The sequence below is a fragment of the Dipodomys merriami genome, unplaced genomic scaffold, assembly GCF_024711535.1.
Source record: "Dipodomys merriami isolate MVZ:Mamm:240054 unplaced genomic scaffold, mDipMer1.0.p SCAF_20, whole genome shotgun sequence".
NCBI lineage: Eukaryota > Metazoa > Chordata > Mammalia > Rodentia > Heteromyidae > Dipodomys > Dipodomys merriami.
The window spans coordinates 30,653,826-30,667,031 of NW_027203382.1; the positions used below are offsets into that span (position 1 = coordinate 30,653,826).

General features: G+C 41.4%; 2 protein-coding genes across 6 annotated transcripts in view; one reads left to right on the forward strand and one right to left on the reverse strand.

The window, feature by feature from the left end:
* The window catches only part of LOC138833019 (ceramide transfer protein), a 92,309-nt gene extending 82,576 nt beyond the window's left edge, over nt 1–9,733 (reverse strand). For both annotated transcript variants that reach the window (XM_070031377.1, XM_070031376.1), the window contains exons 1-2: nt 9,638–9,733; nt 2,854–2,988 (exon numbers count right to left, since the gene is read on the reverse strand). In XM_070031377.1, the coding sequence (XP_069887478.1) occupies nt 2,854–2,988; nt 9,638–9,733 (231 nt within the window). The remainder of the gene's footprint in view (nt 1–2,853; nt 2,989–9,637) is intronic.
* Nucleotides 9,675–13,206, forward strand: part of LOC138833017 (DNA polymerase kappa-like) — a 58,292-nt gene continuing 54,760 nt past the window's right edge. Inside the window, exon 1 of one of the 4 annotated variants that reach the window (XM_070031372.1) lies at nt 9,675–9,772. The gene's annotated coding sequence lies outside the window, so the exon portion shown is untranslated. Of the gene's footprint in view, nt 9,773–10,441; nt 10,642–13,206 lie in introns of those variants that run through there. The other 3 variants (XM_070031373.1, XM_070031374.1, XM_070031371.1) reach the window with 3 other exon arrangements.

Sequence of the window (13,206 nt, forward strand, 5' to 3'; positions counted from 1 at the left end):
AGTCATGGGGCTTGAACTCTGGGCCTAGGCACGGTCCCTCAGCTCTTCAGCTCAAGGCTAGTGCTCTAACACTTTGAGCCACAGCGCCACTTCCAGTTTTCTGGTGGTTAATTGGAAACAAGAGTCTCATGAATTTTTCTTGCCTGGGCTGGCTTTGAACCAAGATCCTCAGATCTCAGCCTCCTGAGTAGCTAGGATTATAGGCATGAGCCACGAGAGCCTGACCAATAGTATATATTTTTAAAGACTACTAAAATCAGCATGATATTTTAGCAATCCTACTACTTAGGAAATTGTAAAGATAAAATTTATTTTTTCTTCTTGATTTTCACATCAATCATCAATATGTTATTCTCAAGGTCAAATACACCAATTACTATCTCCATCAATGTTTTTCTCAGGGTCAAATAGAGCAATTACTATCTAACAATATACAAGGAAGGAATGGAAGAGTCACTAAGACTTCAAAATACTGGAGTGTTCAAAGAACATTTGCAAGTCTCAGACATGAATAATGGGTCTCAAAAGGAAAAAAATTATTAAACTCCATACATTTCAAAATATATTATAATGTACTATATACCAATCAAAATAAATAGTTTTTATGTTCAAATCATGCCTTTCAAATTCTCTCTGAAGTGGGAGGTAATAGCTTAATTTTGAACACTTCTAAGTAATTCTTATTTTATTAACTTAATATTTGACTTGTTTTTTAGTTAGTCATGTGGCTTGAACTCCAGGCCTGGGCACTGTCTCTGAGCTCTTTTTTTTTTTTTTTTGTATTTAATTGTAATTGTAAAGATGATATACAGAGCGGTTCCAGTTACATAAGTTAGATGAGTACATTTTTTTGAACAGTATCACCCCTTCTCTGCTTTCTCCAAGTTTTCCCTCTTGACCCGCCCCCCACAAGCTGTATAGTTCATTTTCAACATAGTGTGTAGAGAATACAGTATTTTTACAATAAAGAACGTATATATAAAAAAAGAAATAGCTTCTGGGTTAACAAGGTTAAACAAATGCCACAGTGATACTCTCTTGAGCACTTTTTCTACTACTCTGAGCTGCAACGCCACTTCCATTTTCTGGTGGTTAACTGGAGGTAAGAGTCTCATGGACTTTCCTGACTGGGCTGGCTTGGAGCCAGGATACTCAGATCTCAGCCTTCTGAAGTAAGCTAAGGATTACAGGTATGAGTTACCATCACCTGGCTAGACTTAATTTTTGTTTTCAATCTTTGAATACATAAGTAGGAGAAGAAGGTACATAAAATGGTAGAAAAATACTGCAAGATCTTCCTTAAATACATTAATTATAAATAACATAGAAGACAAATTCAAAGAGTAACAAAAATCCCAAGAATTCCTTCTGATGGTATAAGCAATAAGCAATATAAATTTGACTTCTTAGTAAAAAATAAAAATCTGTAAGTACTTTTAACATACCCGTGCTTAAATTTTAGTTGAAATAACTTCCTTAACTGATCTCCACTTAAATGTCCTGTCTTAACAAATATTGTTGTGCTTTCCTTTTTTGCCCTTTATTGAAGAAATCCCTTGCATGCTGAGTACTCTCAACTAATGAGCTGTTTTTGTTATAATCACATACTTCTGATCCCGGGAGCTATAAAGTCAATTGCTTTATCTCACCTCAGTTTATGTTAATTTATTTGATATGTATATAACTTTATTGATATTTAGATTAATTACCATAATTTAAGTGTGTGAATTATAGTACAAAGACTTACGTTTATATAAACTAAGTTAAATATAAACTAAGTAGAATGACTCAACAAAAGTGAGTTATCTTTTTAAAGGTAACATAATTGAAAAACATTAGAGGACTGAGAAGGTGGCTCAGTGGTAGAGTGCTTGCCTTGCATGCATGAGGCCCTGGGTTTGATTCCTCAGCACCACATAAGCAAAAAGTAAAAAGCCGGAAGTGGCGCTGTGGCTCAAGGGGTAGAGCGCTAGCCTTGAGCTGAAGAGCTGAGGGACAGTGCCCAGGCCCAGAGTTTAGGCCCACAACTGGACCCCCCCCAAAAAAAAAAAAATTAGAGAAAAACCATAAAAATTAAAGAGTCTATAGGGTCTTTCAAAAGTATTTCTAAGATTTTATTCTACTAGAATAGAGTAACACTGGGAACTGGAGACTATGCAATATGGATATAGTGTATAGTTTACAGATAACATCTCTTAAAGAAATGGTATTAAAACACTGGTATGCACCAGTGGAAGGTGAAATGACTATCAAAGAGGTGAATGATGTTAAATTTGTTAAATGTAGTTTATTTTCATGTGTAAAAATAGAATAATGAAACTTGCTGAAATTTTCTTCAGAAGGGAAAGTGTGATGGGGGTAATAGGTTGAGGTTGATTGGACATATTGTACAAATGTACGAACTGTCACAAACCAATCCTTATCTAACTAATTAATACATACCAATGGAAAAAAGAGAAATGATATTAGAACTACATGAAAAAGGAAATGAATATATCCTTATATATTTAAAATGTTAAAATTTTAAAATAAAGTATATTAAAATTATTTTTCTGACTTAACTTTTTCAATAATCTATCCAGTAATTGCCCAAATCTGCTAACAACTTTAAGGCCTAAGATGGTTTTACATACTAATTAAGTAAATCTTACATGTCTATACAAAATTAGTAATCCAAAATAAAATAGTAGGTAGTAATAAACATTCCAAAATAAGTTTATGGGAAAAATATTAGAATATATGCTCCTCAAAGGCAAGGATCTTTTTTTTGTTCATAGATGTACACCAAAATCCTAGTTGCTGGTAAATAGTGATACTCAATGACTACTTGTTGAATAAAGAACATGAACTTACCGTGATCACAGCCTTGCTTAGACAGATGGATCCCCTGCAGCCATATTCTGTCTCATCTTCAGATTTGTAGTAACTCAAAGTATTGTTTTTCAAAACTACCCAACGATCCTGCCACCCATGAATGTAGTTTGTCCACTGGGGGTAGGAACAAAAAGGAAAGGGAGAAGAAAGCAAAAAATAGTCATTATTTTAGAAATCTATACTTTTTCCAAAACAGCAATCTAATTTCAAAACCAAAATGTCAAAATTATTAGCATGAATAAAAGGAATATTAAAAAGTAAAAAGTTGATTAGTTTCTCAGTGACTTAATACCTAATCAAGTAAGACATAAAATACAGTGTTTTTGTCTATCTTTTGAAAAATTAAGCCAAGATAAAAATTATTTAAAATATTTGGTCTCCTCTCTTCACCACATAAATGGCAATTCAACAATTCTAGTTTCTGTGATAATTAACAGAAAAGTAAGTTACATTAGTCTCTCCACTAACTACTACATAAAATTTTCTAACTCTACAATGCCAAATCATTGCTAAAATTCTACTTTTTGTTATAAGTATATATGCATATGTAAATATTTGGTCACAGCGACATCAAAGTAAAATATTTTATCAATAATCCTTAATATGTCCACATCCATTTCTCTCCTACAGAACTCAACACTATATATTTAAAATGGTTAATTCATTTTCCAAGTTTCTCTGATGTTTTATTTTTCTAACCCAGTAATAATAGTATGAAATTGGTTTGCAGAAACATACTTGCATTTCTCTCTAGTACTAGGCTTAAGAATACTTACTTATGGGCAAGTCCTTGAGTTCAAACCTCAATACTGAAAATCAAAATCCTTTGTTTCTAAGAAGATCCTTACAAGTTCACATCAATAAACTGAAAAAGGTAGAAATGTAACTTCTATGGAAATACTTGATTTTGCATACTTTAATTATGCTCTCCATTTTTAAGTACAAAGAATTCTCAAACTATTTGCTAATTACAAAAACTTACAATTCAAAATGGATTTTTAAAACACTGCAGTAGTTCAGAAATCTCTTATTTTCATATTCTCTAACGAACCTTTGAGATTAGTCCATTTCTTAAATCTTCTAAGCCCCATAGTTACAACCTCTGAGACAACTTTCCCATGCTGACAATTAGCTCATTCTTTTCTCTAATCACTATTACCTTATTTCTTATTGCTTGTGACCTACCTCCACTGAGATACCAACTTAAAACTGAACTCACCTCCTATAAAGTGTACTTCCTTCCTATGTAACAATTTATGTGGTGCTACCTGAGCAGTCATACAGATTCAGCCATGGTCCAACTAACTGGTGTCTCCTGCCTGTAATCCTAGCTACTCAGGAAGCTGAGATCTGAGGATCACTATTTGAAGTTAGCTTGGGCAGGAAAATCCATGAGACGCTTATCTCAAGTAACCACCAAAAAATCCGGAAGTGGAGCTGTAGCTCAAGTGGTAGAGCACTTAGCCCTAACAAAAAAAGGTCAGGTGCCCCGGGGCTCACAACTGTAATCCTAGCTACTTAAGAGGCTGAGATCTGAGGATCATGGTTCAAAGCCAGCCCAGGCAGGAAAGTCCACCAGAAAAACAGAAGTGGTGCTGTCGCTAATGTGGTAGAGTGCTTGAGCTGAAGAGCTCAAGGGCAGTGCCCAGGCCTAGAGTTCAAGCCCCACCACAGACAAAAAAAAAAAAAAAAAAAAGGTCAGGAACATTGCCCAGGCCCAAGCCCCAAGACTGGCACAACTATTTTACAACTATTTACACTTATGTTAGAAGAGTTTTGTTCTTTAGTTTTTGTGCTGGTCCTGGGACTTGAACACAGTTTGCCCAAGGCAAGTGTTCTACCTTAGGCCATAGCTCCACTTTGGCTTTTTGGTGGTTAATTGGAAATAAGAGTTCTGCAGACTTTCCTATCCTGGCTGGCTTTAAACAAAAATCCTCAGATCTTGGCCTCCTGAGTAGCTAGGATTACAGGTGTAAACCACAGACAGACTCTAGAAGAGTTTACACATGCTACTTTTGTGACCTTCTGTTTCTTTGCATATTGTTTAAATGGCTGAATAATGAAAATACATAGATAGTCATACAGGATGCTTAATATCTTACTATTCCTTACTACTTATAGCTCATCATCAAATCTTACTAATTTTTCGTTCATGTTTCATTTTTAAATTTGTATCCTCTTATTTTCAATTACTCTACTCAAATTCTCATTATCTAGCCAGGTGCTGGAGGCTCATACCTGTAACAATTGCTACTCTGGAGGCTGAGATCGAAGGGTTGTGGTTCTAAGATAGCACTGGCAGGAAAACCCACAAACCTCTTATCTCCAATTAACCATCAAAAAGCTGGGAGTGAAACTGTGGTTCAAAAACACAAGCCTTGGGGCTGGGAAGGTGGCTCAGTGGTAGAGCGCTTGCCTTGCATGCATAAGGCCCTGGGTTCGATTCCTCAGCACTACATAAGCAAAAAGAAAAAAGCCGGAAGTGGTGCTGTGGCTCAAGTGGTACAGCGCTAGCCTTGAGCTGAAAAGCTGAGGGACAGCGCCCAAGCCCAGAGTTCAGGCCCCACGACTGGACCCAAAAAATAAAAAATAAAAAAAAGAATGCAAACCTTGAACACAGTAGCTCAGGGACCATGCTCAGGCCCTGAGTTCAAGCCCCAGAACTGGGGGAAGCACACAAACACACACCAAAAAAAAAATCCATTTCTAGTTTTCTGAGAAGGCTTAGAAACTTTACCTCTAATATCTCTGCTTTTCATAATTTACATCATCTGATTTACTTATTAGCCATATTTGCTGACTATGTTACAGATTTATCTTACTCCAGCTCCAAAACTTTTAGGGATGACTTCCCATTGCCCATTACACTAGTGGGTCAGAATGGTATTTAATACCCTCAAATAGATTAAATAGTACCTTGCTTCCCACTGCTATCCTTCATGAGGCTAGTAACTGTGTAACAATGGAAAGAACAAACTTGGAACAGAACTTGGCACACAGTATTTTCTGTTTCAGTTATGCATAAGTGATGAAGCTTAATCTTTAATGTCTCTCACTTGCAGCTGACCCTCTATGAAAGTGATAGGAGCCCCAACAATTGTATATTTATAATTTTATATTATTTTCTTAAAGAGAAACCAGGATTCTTTACTCAATAAATGTTAGCTGCTATTAATACGTCTGGAAGGCAGGGTTTCCTTGCCTTTTTTTTTCTGCTCTCGAAGTATTTGTTCCTTTACTTTCCCATTTAACAAATACAGACAAGGCTACATGTTAGAGATTGCAGAAGAATTAAAGATTCCTACAGTTCAGCAATCACAAACTCAAGAGAAAAAATTTATTTGAAATATGATTCAGAGGTCTGGGATGATAGCTCAGTGGTAAAGCACTTGCTTTGCATGCCAGAGGCCCTGGGTTCGATTTCTCAGCACCACATAAGAAAAAAGAAAAAAGCCGCAAGTGGCACTGTGGCTCAAGTGGTAGAGTGCTAGCCTTGAGCTGAAGAGCTGAGGGACAGTGCCCAGGCCCAGAGTTCAGGCCCCACAACCGGACCCAAAAAAAACAAAAAAAAAAACAAAAACAAAAAAGAAATATGATTCAGAACCAAGTTTTAAACAAAATGCTATGGCAATTCCAGGGAAAGAAATCCTAAGGGCTTGCCTCGTAGGCAAGAGCAAGAGACACATGTCTGTGGGAAGTCACACATTAGAGCCCAACCTGTGCTACAAAGCAAAGACCATATCAAGAATGAAAGAGGAGCCGGGCGCTGGTGGCTCACGCCTGTAATCCTAGCTACTCAGGAGGCTGAGATCTGAGGATCGCGGTTCAAAGCCAGCCCGGGCAGGAAAGACCGTAAGACTCCTATCTCCAATAAACCACCAGAAAACCGCAAGTGGCGCTGTAGCTCAAGTGGTAGAGCGCTCGCCTTGAGCTGAAGAGCTGAAGGACAGCGCCCAGGCCCAGAGTTCAAGCCCCATGGCCGACAAAAAAAAAAAAAAAAGAATGAAAGAGGGAGGAAAATGGGAGAAAAGGAGGGAAGAAGTAAGAAGGAATCAAAGATAGAATTTCAACCAACAGAAATGTGGGAAAGGTAAAGTACACTAGGGAAAGAGGAAATTCAGAATCTGGATAGACTTATTTTATACAGGTTTACATCCTTTCAACTCTAATCAAGGCATTAAGGCATAAACTTTTCCCAATCAGGATCCATCCTATTTGTTATGACCACCTACAATTACTATTTATCCAGTATTCTTGGAAACTACTTACTCTCTTAAGAAGTGATTACTTAAAAAAATATAAGTATTGGCTTGTATTTCAGACTGAAATACAAAAAAAATCATGTGTGTGTGTGTGTGTGTATACCCCTAGTACTGGGGCTTGATTTAGGGTCTCAAACTCATGCTTCCTAGGCAGACCCTTTAACCACTCAGGACACTTACTAGCCCTAGATTGCACACTTTTAGCACAAATTTATACATACACATTTCAATTCTATCCTATTTATAGAAGAAGTAAAATTTATACTGCAATTTATATCACTAAACTGAAGGAAAAGAGTAGGTGCTGAGCTCTAAATCTTATCTAAAGTATCAGGTAAATACAAAGGACACTTAAGTGTGTAATATGTACTTTAAACTTAAAAATATGTATCATCCCCAGTACTAGTGTATGTACTCAATATTAAAGATCCTTGATGTCTTGAGGGGGCTAAAGTTATATATAGCTCAGAGTAGTAAAGCATTTATGCCCAGTATATACAATGTTCTATGTTTGATCCCCAGCACTCCAAAAATAAAATACCCTTAATTATAAATTCTTAGAAAAATATATAAAACTATAAAACTGCTGTCATGGCTGTTAACAAGATGATCACAAGCTTTATTCCTGTTGCTTCTTATAAACAGCAGCAGTCAAAATGGAAATTATACCCCTTTCATAAAACTGTTCAATTAATTACTACATTTCCACACATTTAAATATTTCCCTCTTCTCCCCTTGAGCCCATAGCCTGGCTCAAACTAAGCTAGTTACCTGGAAACTGTGACTCTGTCTCAGCCCCCCTGGATCTGGGATTACAGGTGCATGCCACTACATGTAGCTTCCTATTTTCTGATCTACTGTATACCTAACTACACTACTTTGCATATGATATTCACAATACATGACTTTTCTCAAATACTTTGCCACTCCTGACCTCCTCAAAAGTGTTATCGGTAAGTCAAAAGTGTTCTAGTTTTATAAAACACTTAACATTACCACAATATTAACCTAACAGTCGTCTTTTCACCTAAAGAGAAATTATCAAAAACTATCAAAATCACTGAGAAGGGCTAGAGGTGTGGCACACGTCCTAGAACACCAGCTGAGCAAGCAAGCCCAGCAATCCAAACAAACTCAAGGAAGGCTCTGAGTTCAACCAGGAGTACAGGCAAACTCTCTGAAAAGCAAAGAATCCATCTCAAAGCTATTTCCATTTAAATCCATTTAAATATGACACAATATGTTCAATAGATTCCTGAAGGTATAAGATGCATTTAAGAAAAACAAACCCAGGGGAGTTTCACTTAACTGAAAATATGGTACTGAAATTTCAAGAATGATCACCGTATCAACACACAATTTTTCTGTTACACAAGTAAAAGTTAACGTTGGTAAACCTTGCCGTCTGACAAACTTTCCTCTAAGCTCTTTCTCATTAACCTTCAAAAGACGTTATGAAAAGTCTTAGAAGAAACAATTCTACAAATGGTGTCCAAATGATTCTAATAGAAACACTGGAATTAAAGCGATTTCTTAATAGCCAGTGGTTGCACATGACTTGGTATCTCATGACTAGCTTGTTGAGCTAACAAGCCCTCTCCAAGTTAACGGCTAGCTCCAGCGAGTTCTTCAAAAGTTTAATAAGGAGGGAGAGGAAGTCAAAAAGGTTACATGCCTTTCCACAGCACAAACTTTAAAACATATACCACCAGCAGGTACCTTTTGATCCTATTTTGCTAAAACTTTGAGAGAACGCTTTTAAAACACAGAAAAAAAGTGAAGTACTTTTTTCTTGACCCTGGACCCTTACACTGCATATATAGTAAATCTTTGTGCACTGAAGGTCAGTTTCCATGCTGACGTTCCAGGTTAGCAGCCTTAGTATTTCTTACACCTTATACCCACGGGTGCCAATTCAACAGTTCTTTTCTGAAGTGGGGCAAGGGGTGAGAAAAGTATGAAAGTGCTCCACGCTCAGCACCCACCACATCCAAGCTGAACTACTACCTCAGATACTGGCACTAAGCCGAATCGACTGGCTTTGCCTAAACAGCAGAGCCCCCAACGTATTCTACTCGACACTCCCAGACTTAATTCGTTGGGAAGATCCGATCTGGACCGCCCCGACTACCAGTACACTTCGGATAACACTGTTACCCAACCCAGATTCCTATACCCGGGGGGCGGCCGCCGCCTGGGGGTCTCAAGGCACCGAAAGCAGCTCGCCTCCCAAGGTGAACACTAACCCTGATCCTTGCTTTCCCCGATCCTTGGCCGCTCCTGTCCGGCCCCTGGGCCGGCGAGGAGGACGAGCCTCCCCCGGCCCAGGCACTCCCGCAGCACCGCTCAGCCGGGCACAGTCCGCAGCCCCCGCCCCAGGACAGCCAGTGCCTCCCTCCCAGCCCCACCCCACGCCCTGGGCGGCTGCGCCCGCTCGCCCGCCCGCCTCGCGGCAGGTGAGTGCGGGCGGCGGGCCCGGGGCCCCCCGCGGACGGCTCACCTTGCTGAGGACCCCGCAGCGCTCCACCGGCGGCCCAGACTCCGTCTCCGGGTCCTCCTCCGAGCCCGACGAGTTCCAGCTCTGGTTATCCGACATGGAGGCGCGACAGGCGAGCGGGAGACCGACCCCCGCTCGGTGAGCCGCGCCGGAGGCGGCGCCCGGTCCCTGGGGTGGAGGGTCGGGGGATGGCGAGGAGAAGCGTGCCCGCTCCGAGGCGCGGGGGAGCAGGAGCCGGGACGAAGCGCAGCAGCCGCCGCCCCGCCGCCGCCGCCGCCGCGCCTGACCCCGAGCGGACCGGGGAAGGAGGACGAGCGGCGAGGGAAGCCTGCCCTTCCAGCCGTCGGCCGCCGTCGCTGTGACCCCCGCGCTGCGCCGGGCGCCGCCGCCCGAACCCGGCCCCCGCGGGGCCAACCTCAGTCAGGGCGAGGAAGAAGGGAGGAGGAAGGGAAGGGAAAAAAAAAAACCCGCGGCAGAGACCCCGGTCACCTCACACCTCCGCGACCGCCGCCATCTTCCAGCCTGGCCCACTATTTACCCTCCCCTCCCCTCTCCTCTCCTCTCCCCGCCGTCCTGCCATTCTCTCCGCCCTCCCCGCCTCGTCCCCCTCCCGGCGTCTGACGTCACACGCCGAGCGTTCGGGATCTCCCCCTCTCCCTCCGCCCCCGCCCCACCGCCGCACGCTGTCTACCTCCAGCCCTCCCGGGTGACGACGGGTAGGAAAGGAGGCAGGGCTGAGAGAGGAGAGGGTGGGAGACGAACGCCGCCAAGGCACAGTGGCATTCTGGGAGGGACGCTGCCCCGCCGCCGCGTTGCCTACTGGGAATTGTAGTCGTGGTTTTAGGCCACTCGTGAGTGTCGCGCGTGGGTGGGGGGGACTCGTTGCCTTGGAGACCGCTAGCGATGAGTGGGTTTTCTTTCACCGTGGCTTGACCTCTCCTCCCGGCTTCGCTTCTGTCCCCGCCGAGCGTGTTTATGACGGATCCTCCGGGCTTGAGGCCTGTCAGGTGAGTTTGGCCGGGCTGTCTTCCGTAGCTGCCTTCCGGAAGCCCGGGGAACGTTCGTGCGACTTGCCCGGGCAGGGTGGTGCCGGGTGGGTCCGGGGTTCGGGCCGCTCGAGGGGGCCGGAGGCTCCCCTTCCAGGCCGGACTCCGAAAGGTCTACGAGTTTGCCCGTCAGAAGTTACACTTCCTATTTTCCCGCCTTGGGAGGAAGCCTTTCGGAGCCTCTTCTCGCCAGCAGTCCGTTCTCGTCGCCTGCGTTCCAGAGTTCTTCTTTCGTGTCATGTAGTTTTGAGGTTGTGAGTGAGGAAGGGATGGTAAGAGTTTGTGAATTTAGAGAATGTCAGATGGAAGCCTGGCGTTCTCATAGCTGTGGCTGTCTTCTTGAGACCCCTCGGGAGCCATCTCTTTCCATGTACACTTCCCTGAAAGATAGGAAAGGTTGGAATCCAAAGTTTTTGAAGAAAACATTTTAAAATGCAGTAGTTGTATTAAGTAATAAAGGATTAGGCAGGCGTTTTTTGTTTTTGTTTACTTTTTATAATTTATTATAGAAGTGATGTACAGGGCTGGGAAGGTGGCTCAGTGGTAGAGCGCTTGCCTTGCGTGCATGAGGCCCTGGGTTCGATTCCTCAGCAGCACCACATAAGCAAAAAGTAAAAAGCCAGAAGTGGCGCCGTGGCTCAAGTGGTAAGAGCGCTAGCCTTGAGCTGAAGAGCTGAGGGACAGTGCCCAGGCCCAGAGTTCAGGCCCCACGACTGGACCCTCCTCCCCCCACAAAAAAAGAAGTGATGTACCGAGGGGTTTCATTTATGTGAGTCAGGTAATGAGGCAGCCCTTTTAAAAGATGGGATTAGTGGAAAGAGCCATGGAAGATCTAACAGATCTTGTCATCTTTTTTTGTGTCTATATTTTAAGAATAATTTATTGTGAGACCTTTGACCTTGTAGTTTTAATTTTTTCCTGTTGCTACTTTTATATCTTGTTGACTTCCTGATAAAAAAAGCCTATAATAAATTTGCTCAGTAAAATGTAGAAAGTATACCTGCTTATTACCAAGATAGAAACTTTGAGTTTGAGGAAAAAGGCACAATGGCAGGAAATAATTCCGATAGCGATAGAAGATGCCAACCGAATTGGGATCTTGTGGGTTTTCAAAAAATAGGATCTGAGAAGTACCTGTGATATCTTACACTGACTTAGATTGACAATAGATACTAAATCTGCTTTTCCCACCATGAAATCATGATAATGCATAATTGAAAGACATTCAGAGGAATAAAACTTTAAGAAATAAAGCTTTAGAAAAATACTTTGTCAGATGTTAAAAAACCTAATCCCTAGCTTGTCATTCAGAAAGCAAAAGGGAAAACCCACTTAGCATATTTTTTCTTTTTTATTGAATTACACAAAAGTATGCTGTTAGAATGTTGTCATTTTTCTTTGCCTTGTTATTGCCTAGTGGCTACACTTCCTATTTCTGATCTTTTTTATACTAGGTTTTAAAATCTCACTCTAGCCGGGCTCCGGTGGCTCACACCTGTAATCTTAGCTACTCAGGAGGCTGAGATGTAGGATCACGGTTCAAAGCCAGACTGCGTAGGAAAGTCCATGAGACTTATCTCTAATAATCCACCAGAAGACCAGAAGTAGCACTGTGGTTCAAGTGGTAGAGCGCTAGTCTTGAGCTGAAGAGCTGATGGACAGTGCCAGGCCAGAGTTCGAGCCCCATGACCAACAACAACAACAAAATCTCACTCTAAGTAAATGACTGAATTATTGAGAAATTTATTTCATAGTGAATTTAGAGTCATAGAAATATGTCTATTTTAAAATTGGACTATTATGTTTTATGTTTTTCTAGATTGTATAATTGTTAAGAAGTACTTATGTCACTCAATTAATTAATTCCATTAATAAGTTCCTTTATTATATTTAGAGTTAATGAGAAATTTCCTTTTTTAAAGTTTCTTGATGGGCTGGGAAGGTGGCTCAGTGGTGGCGTGCTTGCCTTGCATGCCTGAGGCCCTGGGTTCCACTCCTCAGCACCACATAAGCAAAAAGAAAAAAGCCGGAAGTGGCGCTGTAGCTCAAGTGGTAGAGCGGTAGCCTTGAGCTGAAGAGCTGAGGGACAGCACCCAGGCCCAGAGTACAGGCCCCAGGACCGGACCCAAAAACAACAAAAAAAGTTTCTTGCTACATTGTTGTACCCTGTATACCTATAATACTAAACTGTTTTAAGTGCAGAAAGATTTTTGTATAATGATTAGCATATCACATTACAGGTTAAGATTTACTTCATTTATTCCATTACTGTTAAAAAAATAAAGGAAATGTCAATGAAAGAATAAAACATCAGCTTTTTTATTCAGTGGTGAGAATGACAGTTCATTATTCTTTTATTAGCATTCATTAATTGTACACTACTCAACAGGTTTCATTCTTGTATTTTCATGCACACAAACTACATAAAGCATATTTGTCCTTGAGAATGTTAACGTTTGAGTTGTCTGTCTTAGTGCCTTCCCCAGCTCTCTTATAATGTTCTACGTTTTTCTCTTATTTATTTTT